At 35.8% G+C, this 22074-nt stretch overlaps 1 protein-coding gene across 3 annotated transcripts in view; it reads right to left on the reverse strand.

Moving 5' to 3' along the window:
- The window catches only part of LOC125240692 (Krueppel-like factor 8), a 181300-nt gene extending 159484 nt beyond the window's left edge, over positions 1–21816 (reverse strand). For all 3 annotated transcript variants that reach the window (XM_048148709.1, XM_048148710.1, XM_048148708.1), the window contains exon 1: positions 21671–21816. In XM_048148709.1, the coding sequence (XP_048004666.1) occupies positions 21671–21704 (34 nt within the window). In that variant the 5' untranslated portion in view covers positions 21705–21816. The remainder of the gene's footprint in view (positions 1–21670) is intronic.
- Between the last annotated feature and the right edge of the window lie 258 nt (positions 21817–22074).

The raw sequence follows: 22074 nt of genomic DNA on the forward strand, positions 1-22074 counted from the left end.
TAACCCCGAGATGGTCCCATTGGCACCAAGTCGGGGTCTGATGATGGGATCTTGGAGAAATCGAGGGAACTCTTCAAATGTTATAGGCACATGTAATGTTTTTTTAATGTATTTTTCAAAGGTACACCAGTATTTACGCCTGATGGTAATAATTTTATATGGCTGAGCTGATGATGGAAGGTCAACTCCTCAATGGTTAGGAGTTAAAGGATAATTCTTTCACTACTGTACATATATTCGGATTGATACATATAATATCAATAGGAACCACTAAAAATCAACAAATAAATAAACTTTTTAACAAAAAATAAAACCGCCTTCAAAAAAAGCGCGTTACAAAACACGTAGAAACTAAAAAGCAAAAAATAATAAACCTTTGAATTCAGATTTCTTATCGTATTGCAATAATCTAAACATCCAAATTATAAACAAATCAATTATTTTTGGAGTCGGGGCCTCTTTTTTTGTTAAAAAGTTTATTTGTATTGCAATATTTATAAAAAAATGATAGCGTCGAATCCAGCTGGATATATATCCGATATATATCGGATATATATCTTGATATATATCCGATATATATCAAGATACTACTAAAAACCTGAAAACCGTTTGTTCAGAATCGAGAGTAGAATCGATTGAGCTATATCTTGATCGGGGTAATATTTTTATTTAAATTAGTATGATTAGTTATTTTTTACGTGCCTATTCTATTGTATTCGTAATACAACATTGTGTATATCGCATTGCTAGAGGTTGTTTACCTTTTTCAGTATTTAGGGGTATTAATACTGGCTGGTTACTTGGGCGATTATTTTTTCCGCTACGAGTTTGACGTTGTTTGTAAGTTTAATCCACAGATCAATACAACAAGATGGCCCTTACAGGGCGACTCGCGGTCACCAAGCATACGACAAATCAGGTTTATAAAAGTTTGAACGCGTGCGACACCGAGCAGTAGCGCCCAAGTATACGACCCGCTAACAGTGTCCGTGTCCGCTCGGGAAAAAATCTTAAATAATCAATTTTGGTTGCAAACAATGGTCTCTTACAGCATAAAGTGGTGTGGCAAGTCTTCTAACACTTCTACATGTAAAAAAGATGGAACAACATTCCACAGTTAAGTCAAATTAATTATTTTGTTGAATATTGTTTATTGTCCGCGGAGTTCATTTATACTGGTCAATATGGTTGTGCTGAGCGGCGCCGAGGCGCGTCCATCCCTCTTTACCGAGTTAACAATGTGATATGCTATCCCTTTCACGTAAACGACTAGGCATGGGGCCATGTTAGTTTATGTCTGTTGCGGGAACTTCGTACTGCCGTTCGTACCATGTGCTACCATTTTATGAAATATAAAAGAAAGCAGATTTGTAATAGTGAATAATTATCTAGAATCTGTAGAATCTGTAGTGGTATTTAGTTCATTGATTAGTTTAGAATATTTAGTTGGTTATTTAACTTAGTAAACGTAAGTAAAAATGCACAGTTTAGTTATTAGTTACTAGAATGATTTTTATTGAGATGCTATCACAATTATCATCCTCCTTGCGTTATCCCGGCATCGGCATTCGCCACGGCTCATGGGAGCCTGGGGTACGCTTTGGAAACTACTACCAAGATTTGGCGTAGGCACTAGTTTTATGAAAGCGACTGCCATCTGACCTTCCAACCCGAAGGGTAACTAGGCCTTATTATAATTTAATTATAATATTATAATTTGTTGCAAAACAAATTCACCACAGTACTGGTACCGGTACCATTGTCTATAATAGACATGTCTCATTCCCATCCCTACTGCTAATCATAAAGGCGCGCCATTATTTGAAACGACCAATGGCAGCACCGTGCGCGCCCGCCTCACCCCGCAAGGATTGGTGATTTGCGTCTCGAACAATATCGCTTGCATTTGGCTTCTAGTGGGGTGTTCTGTGGTTTAATCTTAATGTTTATCATAAGTCATAACAAATTGAACTCGTACCTAATTACAACCTTGTCATTCTGAATATTGGGTTTAAATTTGCTTACTGCGATTACCTGTCCAATTTGAAGTTTACTGTGACAAAGCTTTAAAGTGTTTTACAATGACATCTTAGCTGTCTATTGGTAAACCTTATGTCGTTGCAGTAACGTACACAAATAAATAGTTTTATGGTTTATGATGGTAGTTAGCAATTATTTTATTGAGTGTAGAGCTAAAAGTCAAGTAGAGCTGCACAGAAATCTAAAAATTCAATTTAAAAAAAAAGTAACCATCAGATTAAAAGATGAATACTCTAGATGGGTTTAAAAAAATAAAAATCTGTTGGGGTGTCTGATGAGGTTTTGAGCGATACCGGAAACACGTTGTATTTATCCTTGAACCGTTTTAAACTATTACTCGCAATTTATTTCGATCTATTAACATTACAAATTTTAGCCGACTTAATCAAATTAAATGTATAGCTTATAAAATAAATAAGATTAAAAAAAAAACATTACAAGTTATGTTATAATAATTATAATAATTGAATGTGTTTATTCACAATATACAGACAAATACGCTAATACCACAGTATAATAAAGAGTACTATCGTACAGTATGGCCACTCCCGCTCCCCGCTGAAAACGCCGCCCACCCCCTCTCGGTTACCTCACAGTTACCGCCTGTCAAAAACGCGAACAGTCAACCTGTCAGATCTCACTCATACAAACATGGTACGCGTTCACCTATACGAGCTTAGAATGTGTGCTAGGAACGCGCCTCTTTCATATATTTGATCGCCAGTGTCCGAGATGTGCTAATACAGAGTTTGTGCGCGACATAGGCCGTAGATTACGGCAAAAAGGAGAGGACCCTCGCGCTGAATCGTTTTTGGTGCAAAATTTATCCATAACCATCCAAACGCCATAAGTAAGTATTATAGGTACTTTTGCACCAGAAACGATAAGGAACGGGGTTTAATAATTAGTTAATTAGTATTTATCTGTATATTGTGAATAAACTAAAAAAAAATGTGTTTCTATTGTACCTATTTGTAATGTTTACCACGAATAAACGATTTCTATCCTATTCTAAGTGTTTTTTTAGCCGAAACAAACTTTTTTATGTACATAACTAGGCCAGCAGATGTCCAAACATTTTAAAAAGTGGCTTATCCATAGATTAAACGCTGTAAAGATAATGATTAGGCCAGTTAACGTTAATTTGTACCAATTAGTGAGTCAGCCATTTTGTATTTTTGAGAGTTCGCCAGACAGCTGAAGATTAGGTGTCGATTTCAAATGTAATTAAAAAAAAGTATTTGATAATTAATGTTAAACTATAACTGGGTACTTAAATTAGTCTAATTATCAACATATAGCTTATTTGTCATACAATTATTTTGAAGCTAAATGGGCAATTTTTTTCAAAGTTATCCACCTCACTTTTTTTTGGATTTCAATCAATCAATTATTTATTCGTGATAACTACAAAATACACAAGTAAGAAAACAGAAACAGCAAATAAAAGAAATTAAACATATAAGTTACCACGAAATGGTCCCGACTCAGCATAAAATGCTAACCCGAGGGTCAGCGCTGGTCATTCGTCGGGACCATTTTGTTGGTCACGAACGCAGCTGTACGACGCGAACCTGTGACATAGTGAACGCAGCGCAAAGATAAAACTAAACGCAGCGGCGAGCGCCATCTTCGGAGGATTTGTAAATGTTTATGTGGTTTCCACTCAGAATCGCGAGCTCTTTCAATCCTAATAGGAGAAAAAAAGTGTTTCAAGGTTTTTTTCCAATTCCGTTACCATTTTTTATACATTTTGGACGGCGGTAACGGAATGGAAGGTTTGAAAAATGTATGGAGTCCTTGGTACAATTTTTTTCTCCTATCAGGATCGAAAGACCTCGCGATTCTGAGAATGAATCGCGTAAAACATACCCATGTTAAAAAAAAAGTCGGGTGGACAACTTTGAAAAAAAAAAATGGCCCAATTAAATAAATAGATAAAACATTATAAAAATAAATCTGTATTTTTGATATGTTTGTGTCGCATTGAAGGAATGTGTAAGTTCATTATTTTTCGGAAATCTTATTGAAGTATATTACAATTTTACATGGAGACAACTATTTATTATACTTTCTGCTAGTTTCCTCTCCGTTACCGCCGTACAGTGTGTGTGAAAAAAATGGTAACGGGATAGGAATTAAATCAGGCTGCAGAAAAATGAGCTGGATATGGCATTATTAAGATTTATTTATCAGAACATGGAGTTTAAAAGATTACTAAATTCAAGGAATCCCCAAAAGGAAAAAAACAGGTCTCAAACAGTGCGGTGCTGTTGCACATATATTCATACTTTTCATATCTTAATAAGTAGTTTTGCGGAGTTTAGCCTCAGAATGGATTGTAACGGCCGGTTAGGAATGCGACCTCCTGCCGTCCTTGGCGTTATTCCTCATCTGAGACTGCCTGCTAATAAGAAACTTGCTTGAATTTCGGTTAATATTAAGCTAAGGTTCAGTCATATTCAGTTGTGTGTCTACAGAGATGCTACCTTTACTTTTTGACGTGTTAGAAAACGGAGAATATACTTAAGGGCGTTCTCTGCGCCAATGACCTTCGATTTGAATCCATAGATATTATGATAGTTTCTAAAGCCTATCATATTAACAGCATCGTCTTTAAACAAAATAGTATCTCACTTCACAGGTCATAGTTTTTGTGATGTAGGAATCAAAGTTGAATAATTTTAGGGTCAAAAACAGGTTGTTTGGTCATAACTTTGTTTTAATTAATTTAAAATTAATTTTTTAGAAAATTCAAAGGAAATAAATCTCCTAAATATTAGGATTGAAAGAGCTCGCGATTCTGAGTGGAAAACACATAAAATTTTCCAAATCCAAAAAAAGTGGGGTGGACAACTTTGAAAAAAAAAATGGCCCTAACGCTATATATTCTCGTAAGTTACAGGACATTATTTCCGCTTTAGGATTTAGAACTTTATTTCTATATGGGATTAAAGCTCGAACATAATTTGTACTAGTACAAGTACGCCGGGAGTACTAGGTTGTAGTACTTGTAGTAACATGACTAAGCTACGTTACGTTACGTAATTTGCGAGGTCTACAGCTTATAGAACAAACTAGTATTATTTGTTTTGCACGATATCAATTATCATAGTCTAATGCTAACCTACATTACCTGATGGTAATAATTTTATATGGCTGAGCTGATGATGGAAGGTCAACTCCTCAATGGTTAGGAGTTAAAGGATAATTCTTTCACTACTGTACATATATTCGGATTGATACATATAATATCAATAGGAACCACTAAAAATCAACAAATAAATAAACTTTTTAACAAAAAATATAACCGCCTTCAAAAAAAAGCGCGTTACAAAACACGTAGAAACTAAAAAGCAAAAAATAATAAACCTTTGAATTCAGATTTCTTATCGTATTGCAATAATCTAAACATCCAAATTATAAACAAATCAATTATTTTTGGAGTCGGGGCCAGCCTGAGTATGGTTGGGTGGGGCCAAACAGGCAATATAGCAAGGCGACGAACAGGTCTGGCACCGACTACAAAAATAATTGATTTGTTTATAATTTGGATGTTTAGATTATTGCAATACGATAAGAAATCTGAATTCAAAGGTTTATTATTTTTTGCTTTTTAGTTTCTACGTGTTTTGTAACGCGCTTTTTTTTGAAGGCGGTTTTATTTTTTGTTAAAAAGTTTATTTGTATTGCAATATTTATAAAAAAATGATAGCGTCGAATCCAGCTGGATATATATCCGATATATATCGGATATATATCTTGATATATATCCGATATATATCAAGATACTACTAAAAACCTGAAAACCGTTTGTTCAGAATCGAGAGTAGAATCGATTGAGCTATATCTTGATCGGGGTAATATTTTTATTTAAATTAGTATGATTAGTTATTTTTTACGTGCCTATTCTATTGTATTCGTAATACAACATTGTGTATATCGCATTGCTAGAGGTTGTTTACCTTTTTCAGTATTTAGGGGTATTAATACTGGCTGGTTACTTGGGCGATTATTTTTTCCGCTACGAGTTTGACGTTGTTTGTAAGTTTAATCCACAGATCAATACAACAAGATGGCCCTTACAGGGCGACTCGCGGTCACCAAGCATACGACAAATCAGGTTTATAAAAGTTTGAACGCGTGCGACACCGAGCAGTAGCGCCCAAGTATACGACCCGCTAACAGTGTCCGTGTCCGCTCGGGAAAAAATCTTAAGTAATCAATTTTGGTTGCAAACAATGGTCTCTTACAGCATAAAGTGGTGTGGCAAGTCTTCTAACACTTCTACATGTAAAAAAGATGGAACAACATTCCACAGTTAAGTCAAATTAATTATTTTGTTGAATATTGTTTATTGTCCGCGGAGTTCATTTATACTGGTCAATATGGTTGTGCTGAGCGGCGCCGAGGCGCGTCCATCCCTCTTTACCGAGTTAACAATGTGATATGCTATCCCTTTCACGTAAACGACTAGGCATGGGGCCATGTTAGTTTATGTCTGTTGCGGGAACTTCGTACTGCCGTTCGTACCATGTGCTACCATTTTATGAAATATAAAAGAAAGCAGATTTGTAATAGTGAATAATTATCTAGAATCTGTAGAATCTGTAGTGGTATTTAGTTCATTGATTAGTTTAGAATATTTAGTTGGTTATTTAACTTAGTAAACGTAAGTAAAAATGCACAGTTTAGTTATTAGTTACTAGAATGATTTTTATTGAGATGCTATCACAATTATCATCCTCCTTGCGTTATCCCGGCATCGGCATTCGCCACGGCTCATGGGAGCCTGGGGTACGCTTTGGAAACTACTACCAAGATTTGGCGTAGGCACTAGTTTTATGAAAGCGACTGCCATCTGACCTTCCAACCCGAAGGGTAACTAGGCCTTATTATAATTTAATTATAATATTATAATTTGTTGCAAAACAAATTCACCACAGTACTGGTACCGGTACCATTGTCTATAATAGACATGTCTCATTCCCATCCCTACTGCTAATCATAAAGGCGCGCCATTATTTGAAACGACCAATGGCAGCACCGTGCGCGCCCGCCTCACCCCGCAAGGATTGGTGATTTGCGTCTCGAACAATATCGCTTGCATTTGGCTTCTAGTGGGGTGTTCTGTGGTTTAATCTTAATGTTTATCATAAGTCATAACAAATTGAACTCGTACCTAATTACAACCTTGTCATTCTGAATATTGGGTTTAAATTTGCTTACTGCGATTACCTGTCCAATTTGAAGTTTACTGTGACAAAGCTTTAAAGTGTTTTACAATGACATCTTAGCTGTCTATTGGTAAACCTTATGTCGTTGCAGTAACGTACACAAATAAATAGTTTTATGGTTTATGATGGTAGTTAGCAATTATTTTATTGAGTGTAGAGCTAAAAGTCAAGTAGAGCTGTACAGAAATCTAAAAATTCAATTTAAAAAAAGTAACCATCAGATTAAAAGATGAATACTCTAGATGGGTTTAAAAAAATAAAAATCTGTTGGGGTGTCTGATGAGGTTTTGAGCGATACCGGAAACACGTTGTATTTATCCTTGAACCGTTTTAAACTATTACTCGCAATTTATTTCGATCTATTAACATTACAAATTTTAGCCGACTTAATCAAATTAAATGTATAGCTTATAAAATAAATAAGATTAAAAAAAAAACATTACAAGTTATGTTATAATAATTATAATAATTGAATGTGTTTATTCACAATATACAGACAAATACGCTAATACCACAGTATAATAAAGAGTACTATCGTACAGTATGGCCACTCCCGCTCCCCGCTGAAAACGCCGCCCACCCCCTCTCGGTTACCTCACAGTTACCGCCTGTCAAAAACGCGAACAGTCAACCTGTCAGATCTCACTCATACAAACATGGTACGCGTTCACCTATACGAGCTTAGAATGTGTGCTAGGAACGCGCCTCTTTCATATATTTGATCGCCAGTGTCCGAGATGTGCTAATACAGAGTTTGTGCGCGACATAGGCCGTAGATTACGGCAAAAAGGAGAGGACCCTCGCGCTGAATCGTTTTTGGTGCAAAATTTATCCATAACCATCCAAACGCCATAAGTAAGTATTATAGGTACTTTTGCACCAGAAACGATAAGGAACGGGGTTTAATAATTAGTTAATTAGTATTTATCTGTATATTGTGAATAAACTAAAAAAATGTGTTTCTATTGTACCTATTTGTAATGTTTACCACGAATAAACGATTTCTATCCTATTCTAAGTGTTTTTTTAGCCGAAACAAACTTTTTTATGTACATAACTAGGCCAGCAGATGTCCAAACATTTTAAAAAGTGGCTTATCCATAGATTAAACGCTGTAAAGATAATGATTAGGCCAGTTAACGTTAATTTGTACCAATTAGTGAGTCAGCCATTTTGTATTTTTGAGAGTTCGCCAGACAGCTGAAGATTAGGTGTCGATTTCAAATGTAATTAAAAAAAAGTATTTGATAATTAATGTTAAACTATAACTGGGTACTTAAATTAGTCTAATTATCAACATATAGCTTATTTGTCATACAATTATTTTGAAGCTAAATGGGCAATTTTTTTCAAAGTTATCCACCTCACTTTTTTTTGGATTTCAATCAATCAATTATTTATTCGTGATAACTACAAAATACACAAGTAAGAAAACAGAAACAGCAAATAAAAGAAATTAAACATATAAGTTACCACGAAATGGTCCCGACTCAGCATAAAATGCTAACCCGAGGGTCAGCGCTGGTCATTCGTCGGGACCATTTTGTTGGTCACGAACGCAGCTGTACGACGCGAACCTGTGACATAGTGAACGCAGCGCAAAGATAAAACTAAACGCAGCGGCGAGCGCCATCTTCGGAGGATTTGTAAATGTTTATGTGGTTTCCACTCAGAATCGCGAGCTCTTTCAATCCTAATAGGAGAAAAAAAGTGTTTCAAGGTTTTTTTCCAATTCCGTTACCATTTTTTATACATTTTGGACGGCGGTAACGGAATGGAAGGTTTGAAAAATGTATGGAGTCCTTGGTACAATTTTTTTCTCCTATCAGGATCGAAAGACCTCGCGATTCTGAGAATGAATCGCGTAAAACATACCCATGTTAAAAAAAAAGTCGGGTGGACAACTTTGAAAAAAAAAATGGCCCAATTAAATAAATAGATAAAACATTATAAAAATAAATCTGTATTTTTGATATGTTTGTGTCGCATTGAAGGAATGTGTAAGTTCATTATTTTTCGGAAATCTTATTGAAGTATATTACAATTTTACATGGAGACAACTATTTATTATACTTTCTGCTAGTTTCCTCTCCGTTACCGCCGTACAGTGTGTGTGAAAAAAAATGGTAACGGGATAGGAATTAAATCAGGCTGCAGAAAAATGAGCTGGATATGGCATTATTAAGATTTATTTATCAGAACATGGAGTTTAAAAGATTACTAAATTCAAGGAATCCCCAAAAGGAAAAAAACAGGTCTCAAACAGTGCGGTGCTGTTGCACATATATTCATACTTTTCATATCTTAATAAGTAGTTTTGCGGAGTTTAGCCTCAGAATGGATTGTAACGGCCGGTTAGGAATGCGACCTCCTGCCGTCCTTGGCGTTATTCCTCATCTGAGACTGCCTGCTAATAAGAAACTTGCTTGAATTTCGGTTAATATTAAGCTAAGGTTCAGTCATATTCAGTTGTGTGTCTACAGAGATGCTACCTTTACTTTTTGACGTGTTAGAAAACGGAGAATATACTTAAGGGCGTTCTCTGCGCCAATGACCTTCGATTTGAATCCATAGATATTATGATAGTTTCTAAAGCCTATCATATTAACAGCATCGTCTTTAAACAAAATAGTATCTCACTTCACAGGTCATAGTTTTTGTGATGTAGGAATCAAAGTTGAATAATTTTAGGGTCAAAAACAGGTTGTTTGGTCATAACTTTGTTTTAATTAATTTAAAATTAATTTTTTAGAAAATTCAAAGGAAATAAATCTCCTAAATATTAGGATTGAAAGAGCTCGCGATTCTGAGTGGAAAACACATAAAATTTTCCAAATCCAAAAAAAGTGGGGTGGACAACTTTGAAAAAAAAAATGGCCCTAACGCTATATATTCTCGTAAGTTACAGGACATTATTTCCGCTTTAGGATTTAGAACTTTATTTCTATATGGGATTAAAGCTCGAACATAATTTGTACTAGTACAAGTACGCCGGGAGTACTAGGTTGTAGTACTTGTAGTAACATGACTAAGCTACGTTACGTTACGTAATTTGCGAGGTCTACAGCTTATAGAACAAACTAGTATTATTTGTTTTGCACGATATCAATTATCATAGTCTAATGCTAACCTACATTACCTGATGGTAATAATTTTATATGGCTGAGCTGATGATGGAAGGTCAACTCCTCAATGGTTAGGAGTTAAAGGATAATTCTTTCACTACTGTACATATATTCGGATTGATACATATAATATCAATAGGAACCACTAAAAATCAACAAATAAATAAACTTTTTAACAAAAAATATAACCGCCTTCAAAAAAAGCGCGTTACAAAACACGTAGAAACTAAAAAGCAAAAAATAATAAACCTTTGAATTCAGATTTCTTATCGTATTGCAATAATCTAAACATCCAAATTATAAACAAATCAATTATTTTTGGAGTCGGGGCCAGCCTGAGTATGGTTGGGTGGGGCCAAACAGGCAATATAGCAAGGCGACGAACAGGTCTGGCACCGACTACAAAAATAATTGATTTGTTTATAATTTGGATGTTTAGATTATTGCAATACGATAAGAAATCTGAATTCAAAGGTTTATTATTTTTTGCTTTTTAGTTTCTACGTGTTTTGTAACGCGCTTTTTTTTGAAGGCGGTTTTATTTTTTGTTAAAAAGTTTATTTGTATTGCAATATTTATAAAAAAATGATAGCGTCGAATCCAGCTGGATATATATCCGATATATATCGGATATATATCTTGATATATATCCGATATATATCAAGATACTACTAAAAACCTGAAAACCGTTTGTTCAGAATCGAGAGTAGAATCGATTGAGCTATATCTTGATCGGGGTAATATTTTTATTTAAATTAGTATGATTAGTTATTTTTTACGTGCCTATTCTATTGTATTCGTAATACAACATTGTGTATATCGCATTGCTAGAGGTTGTTTACCTTTTTCAGTATTTAGGGGTATTAATACTGGCTGGTTACTTGGGCGATTATTTTTTCCGCTACGAGTTTGACGTTGTTTGTAAGTTTAATCCACAGATCAATACAACAAGATGGCCCTTACAGGGCGACTCGCGGTCACCAAGCATACGACAAATCAGGTTTATAAAAGTTTGAACGCGTGCGACACCGAGCAGTAGCGCCCAAGTATACGACCCGCTAACAGTGTCCGTGTCCGCTCGGGAAAAAATCTTAAGTAATCAATTTTGGTTGCAAACAATGGTCTCTTACAGCATAAAGTGGTGTGGCAAGTCTTCTAACACTTCTACATGTAAAAAAGATGGAACAACATTCCACAGTTAAGTCAAATTAATTATTTTGTTGAATATTGTTTATTGTCCGCGGAGTTCATTTATACTGGTCAATATGGTTGTGCTGAGCGGCGCCGAGGCGCGTCCATCCCTCTTTACCGAGTTAACAATGTGATATGCTATCCCTTTCACGTAAACGACTAGGCATGGGGCCATGTTAGTTTATGTCTGTTGCGGGAACTTCGTACTGCCGTTCGTACCATGTGCTACCATTTTATGAAATATAAAAGAAAGCAGATTTGTAATAGTGAATAATTATCTAGAATCTGTAGAATCTGTAGTGGTATTTAGTTCATTGATTAGTTTAGAATATTTAGTTGGTTATTTAACTTAGTAAACGTAAGTAAAAATGCACAGTTTAGTTATTAGTTACTAGAATGATTTTTATTGAGATGCTATCACAATTATCATCCTCCTTGCGTTATCCCGGCATCGGCATTCGCCACGGCTCATGGGAGCCTGGGGTACGCTTTGGAAACTACTACCAAGATTTGGCGTAGGCACTAGTTTTATGAAAGCGACTGCCATCTGACCTTCCAACCCGAAGGGTAACTAGGCCTTATTATAATTTAATTATAATATTATAATTTGTTGCAAAACAAATTCACCACAGTACTGGTACCGGTACCATTGTCTATAATAGACATGTCTCATTCCCATCCCTACTGCTAATCATAAAGGCGCGCCATTATTTGAAACGACCAATGGCAGCACCGTGCGCGCCCGCCTCACCCCGCAAGGATTGGTGATTTGCGTCTCGAACAATATCGCTTGCATTTGGCTTCTAGTGGGGTGTTCTGTGGTTTAATCTTAATGTTTATCATAAGTCATAACAAATTGAACTCGTACCTGAGGTTTTGAGCGATACCGGAAACACGTTGTATTTATCCTTGAACCGTTTTATACTATTACTCGCAATTTATTTCCATCTATTAACATTACAAATTGTAGCCGACTTAATCAAATTAAATGTATAGCTTATAAAATAAATAAGATTAAAAAAAAACATTACTAGTTATGTTATAATAATTATAATAATTGAATGTTTATTCACATTTTATTCACAATATACAGACAAATACGCTAATACAGAGTTTGTGCGCGACATAGGCCGTAGATTACGGCAAAAAGGAGAGGACCCTCGCGCTGAATCGTTTTTGGTGCAAAATTTATCCATAACCATCCAAACGCCATAAGTAAGTATTATAGGTACTTTTGCACCAGAAACGATAAGGAGCGGGGTTTAATAATTAGTTAATTAGTATTTATCTGTATATTGTGAATAAACTAAAAAAAAATGTGTTTCTATTGTACCTATTTGTAATGTTTACTACGAATAAACGATTTCTATCCTATTCTAAGTGTTTTTTTAGCCGAAACAAACTTTTTTATGTACATAACTAGGCCAGCAGATGTCCAAACATTTTAAAAACTGGCTTATCCATAGATTAAACGCTGTAAAGATAATGATTAGGCCAGTTAACGTTAATTTGTACCAATTAGTGAGTCAGCCATTTTGTATTTTTGAGAGTTCGCCAGACAGCTGAAGATTAGGTGTCGATTTCAAATGTAATTTAAAAAAAGTATTTGATAATTAATGTTAAACTATAACTGGGTACTTAAATTAGTCTAATTATCAACATATAGCTTATTTGTCATACAATTATTTTGAAGCTAAATGGGCAATTTTTTTCAAAGTTATCCACCTCACTTTTTTTTTGGATTTCAATCAATCAATCAATCAATTATTTATTTATTCGTGATAACTACAAAATACACAAGTAAGAAAACAGAAACAGCAAATAAAAGAAATTAAACATATAAGTTACCACGAAATGGTCCCGACTCAGCATAAAATGCTAACCCGAGGGTCAGCGCTGGTCATTCGTCGAGACCATTTTGTTGGTCACGAACGCAGCTGTACGACGCGGACCTGTGACACAGTGAACGCAGCGCAAAAATAAAACTAAACGCAGCGGCGAGTGCCATCTTCGGAGGATTTGTAAATGTTTATGTGGTTTCCACTCAGAATCGCGAGCTCTTTCAATCCTAATAGGAGAAAAAAAGTGTTTCAAGGTTTTTTTCCAATTCCGTTACCATTTTTTATACATTTTGGACGGCGGTAACGGAATGGAAGGTTTGAAAAATGTATGGAGTCCTTGGTACAATTTTTTTCTCCTATCAGGATCGAAAGACCTCGCGATTCTGAGAATGAATCGCGAAAAACATACCCATGTTACAAAAAAAGTCGGATGGACAACTTTGAAAAAAAATGGCCCAATTAAATAAATAGATAAAACATTATAAAAATAAATCTGTATTTTTGATATGTTTGTGTCGCATTGAAGGAATGTGTAAGTTCATTATTTTTCGGAAATCTTATTGAAGTATATTACAATTTTACATGGAGACAACTATTTATTATACTTTCTGCTAGTTTCCTTTCCGTTACCGCCGTACAGTGTGTGTGAAAAAAAATGGTAACGGGATAGGAATTAAATCAGGCTGCAGAAAAAATGAGCTGGATATGGCATTATTAAGATTTATTTATCAGAACATGGAGTTTAAAAGATTACTAAATTCAAGGAATCCCCAAAAGGAAAAAAACAGGTCTCAAACAGTGCGGTGCTGTTGCACATATATTCATCCTTTTCATATCTTAATAAGTAGTTTTGCGGAGTTTAGCCTCAGAATGGATTGTAACGGCCGGTTAGGAATGCGACCTCCTGCCGTCCTTGGCGTTATTCCTCATCTGAGACTGCCTGCTAATAAGAAACTTGCTTGAATTTCGGTTAATATTAAGCTAAGGTTCAGTCATATTCCGTTGTGTGTCTACAGAGATGCTACCTTTACTTTTTGACGTGTTAGAAAACGGAGAATATACTTAAGGGCGTTCTCTGCGTCAATGAACTTCGATTTGAATCCATAGATATTATGATAGTTTCTAAAGCCTATCATATTAACAGCATCGTCTTTAAACAAAATAGTATCTCACTTCACAGGTCATAGTTTTTGTATGTAGGAATCAAAGTTGAATAATTTTAGGGTCAAAAACAGGTTGTTTGGTCATAACTTTGTTTTAATTAATTTAAAATTAATTTTTTAGAAAATTCAAAGGAAATAAATCTCCTAAAATATTAGGATTGAAAGAGCTCGCGATTCTGAGTGGAAAACACATAAAATTTTCCAAATCCAAAAAAAGTGGGGTGGACAACTTTGAAAAAAAAAAAGAACCGATGGCCCTAACGCTATATATTCTCGTAAGTTACAGGACATTATTTCCGCTTTAGGATTTAGAACTTTATTTCTATATGGGATTAAAGCTCGAACATAATTTGTACTAGTACAAGTACGCCGGGAGTTACTAGGTTGTAGTACTTGTAATAACATGACTAAGCTACGTTACGTTACGTAATTTGCGAGGTCTACAGCTTATAGAACAAACTAGTATTATTTGTTTTGCACGATATCAATTATCATAGTCTAATGCTAACCTACATTACAATGATATAATCCAGATAACCTTTATGAAAAGAAAAGCAAAGAGTATTATTAGAAAAAACACGGCCCCTTGTGTTAATAGGGTCATAGGGGTAGTAGAGTAAACAGAGATCTTCTAATCCAAATAGTTTTATACCAAATAAATATTTTTTTTTCTTTCTTTCTTCTTAATCGTATGTGAACCTTATCCTCTTAAAATGAAGTTCGGTTCAGGTTAAAACTTAAAAATCTTAAAATCAGTAGTTACATGTTGCGCAAAATTGTAATTTTTATGAACTAGCTTTTGCCCGCGATTTCATTCGCGTTAAGTCCGAAAAATGCGGATTTTTCCATACTAACACCCTCCCCCCCTCATTTTAGAGAAGAGGGGGGTCAGAAAGAAATAAAAAGTGACCTATGTCACTCTCCATCCCTCCAACTATTTCCACTTAAAAAATCACGTCAATTCGTTGCTCCGTTTTGCCGTGAAAGACGGGCAAACAAACAGACACACACACTTTCCCATTTGTAATATTAGTATTTTTAGTATGGATTATTACAGGTCTCATAGCGCAAAAATAACATATTGTGTATTTGTATATTAGCGGGAAATAATACAAGAAACACCGCGTTTGGAATCTCTTTGTACATATTACAAGAATGGCTTAATTCTACCCGCGCGCGTTTACGTTTATCAAAATGAAACAAAAACAACAAAAAAAGAAACGATCATTTGGCAAATATGAAATAACTGAGAATGGAAATGTCACCAACGTCAAATTTCCCCATATCGAGTGATTTTCCAACAATTCTGGGGATCGATTTTTGAATTTCGAACGCACCAATTCGCCGATCGAAAGTCTGTGGAAAACGACGTAATGCTATTTTTGAAAAAGGACGGCTAGTAATTTTAAAACTAATGATAATGACCACTCTTTTTCGATTCTGTCAGTAGAATTTAAACAGCTAGTAGTGGATATATTATTGAACGAATTTCACGAAATCGAATGGCCGAGATTCAAAAATCAGCCCCCTGTACTGCAAAGCCTTTGGACTGTTGTCTAAGTTCGACTTGGTCGCGTTATCACAAATATCATATGGTTCTTTACCTTTTTATCTATGCCAAAGAAAGAGATACAAAAAGAAATATTTGTAAAGATACGATCAAAGTCAAATAAAGATACTTATCTTGTAGATAAGAGTTGCCAGTTTGATTCACACACTCATGACATGACATGTTCGCTAAAGTCTGCAGAAATTACTTTCTGTACACACTTGTGTTGTCATATTAGTGTCTTATATGGGCCATTTTTTTTTAAAGTTGTCCACCCCGCATTTTTTTGTAACATTGGTATTTTTTCAAACCTTACATTCCGTTACCGCCATACATAATGTATGAAAAATGGTTACGGAATGGAAAAAATCATGAGACACTTTTTTTCCTATTAGGATTGGAAGAGCTCGCGATTCTGAGTGGAAACCACATAAAAATTTCCAAATCAAAAAAAAGTGGGGGGGACAACTTTGAAAAAAGGTCCCATATTAACCAGCCAGCCTTGCTGCTGCAACAATCGTTGACAACAAACGCAGTCACGCCACTACAGAAGCGCGATAGGGACAGCTAAGCTACGATACGCTTAAGAAGCGTAACCTTGCTATTTTCTAACTCGATCTCAAGCGGAATTATATTTTGTACATTGATGCCCGTTCACAATACCACTGTGTGTGGACGTAATATGAATAACTAACTATGCACGTAAGATAAACATAGAAAAAGAACGGTCATAGAAATTCTACGTGCTTAGCGTCTTTGCCTGCCGTGCATTATCGTGGAGGACTTACCGCGGATCCACCGAAGATCGCGAATTGTAGGGCTTTTTGTCTGTCACTCTGAAGAGAAACATGGCGTTCGGGGTAGGCCCTGAGATGAGTCCTCAGTCCTCAATGTGTGCCGCGCGTGTTTTATCAACAATCTGTACAGTCGGCGGCTTCGCACACAGCACACCTGGCTGGGTACATAGCCGAATGGCACAAACGCTCACGAAACGCTTACAAAACGAAACGCTCGTAGACATCTATCTCTATCGCTCGTGTATTGGCGCGACAGAGCCAGACTACCTTTCGCGGCGTTTCGTTTTCGTTTCGCGTCGCAGAAATGCCATTCGGCTACGGCTGAATACACATTTGTGTGCATAGGGCTAATAGTTTCGCTGACTGTACTACATACAGCGTTGTAAAATTCTGTTGTGTACATGTGTGTATATGTTTCAGATACATACAAAGGCATGACTGTGCTAGACTGCGTCCACTTATCCTAGTAATCGTCCACATACGGAATAGCAGATCAAACCCTAATACACATGTATAATGTTTATGCTACTTGCGTAATATATTATATATGCATGTAGATTGTTTAAATAATAAGGATTGCAATAAGTGCGGACACTAGCATAGTATGTAACTCCAGAATAAGTCAATTTTTAACTTTAATTGTAGTACATTTATTTCACAAAATTGAATCATCAAAAATACGTAAGAACGTTTCTCAGCGTTTGTTTTTTTTTCATACCACGTTTTAATTTTCACCCTAATCCCCTCGGGTAGACAAGAAATAAAATATTTGGAGAAATCAACATATAAAAAACGAGATTACTGTTTTTATGACAAGTATTTATTTAATACCGCGGCAGCTGTTTTTTATCTCTTTTTAACGCTCGAAATATAGCAGGAGCTATATTTTTTATACAGTATTAGATCCAATAGCAAAAAGTGTCAACATTTTTTTAGATAAGCCAGCCTTTTTAGGGTGCCGTAGTCAACTAGGAACCGTCCGATCCGTCCGATCCGTCCGATCCGTCCGTTCGTCCGCGGATAATTGCAGTGACAGTTAGCACTAGAAGCTGAATGGTACCAATACGTATATCAATCACGCCGACAAAGGGGAAAATAAAAAAAATATATTTTGAAACAGATAGGTTGATCAATTTTCGAAAAAAATACGGAAAACTACGGAACCCTACACTGAGCGTGATGGCCTGACACGCTCTTGGCCGATTTTTTTTTAGATATCTTTACCACATGATGTAGATTAGATATGGGCCGAATATGGACTTTGCCGAATACGAATATTCGGCCGAACATTCGGTTCAGCTCTTACCGAACCGAACATTCGGCCGAATATTCGGTTACGCCATTTTTTAAAAATGTTCATTAAAACTATTAAATGATTGATAATGGTTACATATGTTACTACAACTATGTTTTTATGGACTTATATTGACCGGGATATAGACCGTGATCACCTTTTTGATTTTTGTCGAGCTCCCGATATTTCGACGCAGTTGCATGCATTATGATCACGGAAAACTGTAAACCGTTCCGTGATCATGATGCATGCAACTGCGTCGAAATATCGGGAGCTCGACAAAAATCAAAAAGGTAATCACGGTCTATATCCCGGTCAATATAAGTCTAATGAAAATAACCGTGAATCATTCAAAACTCTTATGTTTTTATGATTTAGTAGATAACTAAAACTTCGTTAAAAGTGTTAAAACCGCTCTGAACTCTTCTCAACTCTTAAACTAAGGTTTTTTAACTTTTTACAAATCAATTGTATTTATATTTTAACGCATAGCCCTCTTTTTAGCCGTTCCTTAAAAAGCTACTAAAATAGGAGCATATTATCCAATGGAATACGTAAGATTTACATTAGTTATTTACTTTGTTTATTCGGTAAATATTCGGCATTGAAACCGAATTATTCGGCCGAATACGAACATTGAAAAACTTGCCGAATATGCCGAATACCGAATATTTATCGAATATTCGGCCCATCTCTAATGTAGATATATAATATGTGTTCATGAAGCCTAAAAATATTCAAACAAATTCACGACTTTGACACTGACATTACCAAATTCGCTAGCTTGTGCGTAACTTTACGTACTGGCATTGTACATCGAGCGAGATGTGAGATAAAAAGTTATGCAGATCTTAGCAAATATGTGATATTCCATTCCTGAAGGTTCCTTATTCCTTAATTACCATAGGGACGCGTTTCTGTTGTGTTAATGGGTTAAGCTATGTCACCCCATCCCCAACGGGCAAAAATATGGCATAACCGAATATTCGGACATTTGGCCGAATATTCGGTTACGCCATATTTTTAAAGCCGGTTGTTAAGATTAAAACTGTGAAAAGATTGACTTAATGATTATTGATTACATAACTAAAACTAAGTTTTTATGATTTAGTGAATGACTATAAAACTTAGCTAAAACAACTCTGAAATCTTCTCAATTACGTTTTTTTTTTACTTTTTTAGAAAACAATACAATTGTGTCTTTTTAGTAGTTCCTTAGAATGCTACTAAAATAGGAGCTTATTATCCTATGGAATACGTAAGATCTTCATTTAGTTGTTTACTTCGTTTATTCGGTAAATATTTGGCAATGCAACCGAATTATTCGGCCGAATACGAACATTGAAAAACTTGCCGAATATGCCGAATACCGAATATTCGGCCCATCTCTATTTTATACAATATTAAAACGCTACATAACCATGTCAGCGTCACTCTGCGTCAAACTAATGTTTTTCAAATCGCCCAGCGTAAATGCCATGCCAGTTTGTACTGTAACAATGTATAATAGCCACAGTGCCATACTGTCATTGCGGACATGATTGGTTTAACTATGTTATACGTATGTACCTACCATGACACATGGACGAGTCATCTCCCCGATAAACTTGTAACGGAAGTTGTTTAAAAACAACTGAACAACGTTGCAAGACGAAAACAGGTAGGTGAAACTGTTAAATGCGGTAACGGAGTGGGAATTTTAGAATAGGGGTTAAACTCGATACGGTAACAGAGTAGGAACTTCAAAATTTAAAGAACTTAAAGTTCAAATTAGGGGTAAAATGTAAAAAAAAGACATCCGAACTGTACAACTTTATATATGGGCCCCCCTTTTTTATTTGGAATTTTTTGTGGTTTCCAGGTTCCACTCAGCAATCACGAGTTCTTTCATACCTAAATAGGAGAAATAAAAGTGTCCCAAGGTTTTCCCATTCCGTTACCAATATTTCATACATGTTGTATGGCGGTAACGGAATGGAAAGTTTAAAAAAAATGTATGTTAGTCTTGGGACATTTTTTTTCTCCTATCAGGATCGAAAGACCTCGCGATTCTGAGTATTAATCGCGTAAAAAATACCCATGTTACAAAAAAAGTGGGGTGGACAACTTTGAAACAAAAAATGGCCAAACCAAAAATCGTATGATCACCTCTATTTTTTTTAGAATACAGATAAAAATAGAGAATTTATTTATAAGATTAAACTTTATATCATTTTAAAAGACCTTTCCATTGATACCCCACACGGGTATGTAATCGAAAAAAAAATTTTCATAATGACAACTCAGATGAAATGGTACTTATAGTTTCCGAGTAAATCGGCTGTGACAGACGGACAGACGGACAGACGGACAGACGGACAGACGGACATTTATCAAAACCCTAAAAATGGCCCGTATGACGAATACAGATAGGAATTTATTTATAAGAGTTAAGATGAAATACAAGTTTAACTAAATAAAAACAGTTGAAAAATTAAATTACATACAAAACGTAACTCGGGTAACATAATTTACATAATATATAATTTAAAACCAGAGTAATAAGCAAATTCAAAATAGGTGGTATAATATAAAAACATGTAACAAAATAGCCTTAAAATTTGGTAACACATGAGAAAATCGAGCGAAACGAAGGGTCCTTAGGAACCCAAATCAAAATATTGAACCAGGGGGGGTTGTAACGCATTCAAAATCTAGGTCAAAGTAGCTTCGCTTTTGGCAAATTGGGGCAAAATGGCAAATCGTACAACTATATAATGTGACATATTATTATAAACAATAACTTCGTTTTTAAAGTGTAAACAGTGTAATGATAACATTAAATACCAGTAGGCCTAGCACATGATGGCCGCGGGAGTATGTCGCCGCGAGATAGATGCCACGTCTTCTTCTAACTGTATTAATGACATAAGGACGGGTAGTCTATCTCGCGGCGACATACTCCCGCGGCCATCATGTGCTAGGCCTACTAGTGTAGGTAGGATTGTGTTTAAAAATCAGTAGGTATAGGTATACATGGAAAAAAATAATTTCGCACTAAAAGCATTAACACAAAGATAAGAAACAAAGATAAAAAACACAATAGAATGAGTCAGATTTAAAAGTGCGGTAAATTGACCCCTTGAAATATACCTACCCGCATCGCAAGAATCGACTCAGTCGGTACGGTACGTGAGTAAACATTTTGTAGCATTCGTCCGATATTTTTAGTTCTCCCGCTACCAATAAAGTAAACATTCTTCGTTCGGGATCGAAAAAAACTAGCCACAAACGATGTTAATGCATTTATTCTTATTTAAATCGTCGAAATCAATTTTCTGGCGAAAAAATTGAAAATCGACCGACCTCCTCACGCAAGCGTACTGAAACCCAACGTATAGGTATGTAGAAGTTTGTAGTAACTTCACGCACGTTCGCACGGCATGTTACTAACCTGCTGCCAGTAGTCTTCTAGGGACAGTTTCCATTCGAAATAGCCGGTGTCGGTGACATCCTGGAGCTCACGAAATAGGTTCCCACTAGGTAACACATCCATCGCGATGACATGGGTTGGCGTCGCACGTGTTTACGCGAGGACGGCCCGCGCTGGACTGATTGCTAGTCGTATCGGGGTTGCTAGCGTCGCGCGCAGAACGCGCAACTTTTTTTATTTATTTATTTAGTTGGACAAACAGTCGGGTGCAACTGGGATTTGGCTGGAAATTGAGTGGGAATAATTGTTTAACTTGGGTAAATAATGAAATACAATCGAATGCCTAAATGCGTTATACTAGGTACGTAGTTCAATCTGATTGTAGGTTGTTGTTTTTATTTAGTTGTACAAACAATTACGGGCGC

The sequence above is a fragment of the Leguminivora glycinivorella genome, chromosome Z (genome assembly GCF_023078275.1).
Source record: "Leguminivora glycinivorella isolate SPB_JAAS2020 chromosome Z, LegGlyc_1.1, whole genome shotgun sequence".
NCBI lineage: Eukaryota > Metazoa > Arthropoda > Insecta > Lepidoptera > Tortricidae > Leguminivora > Leguminivora glycinivorella.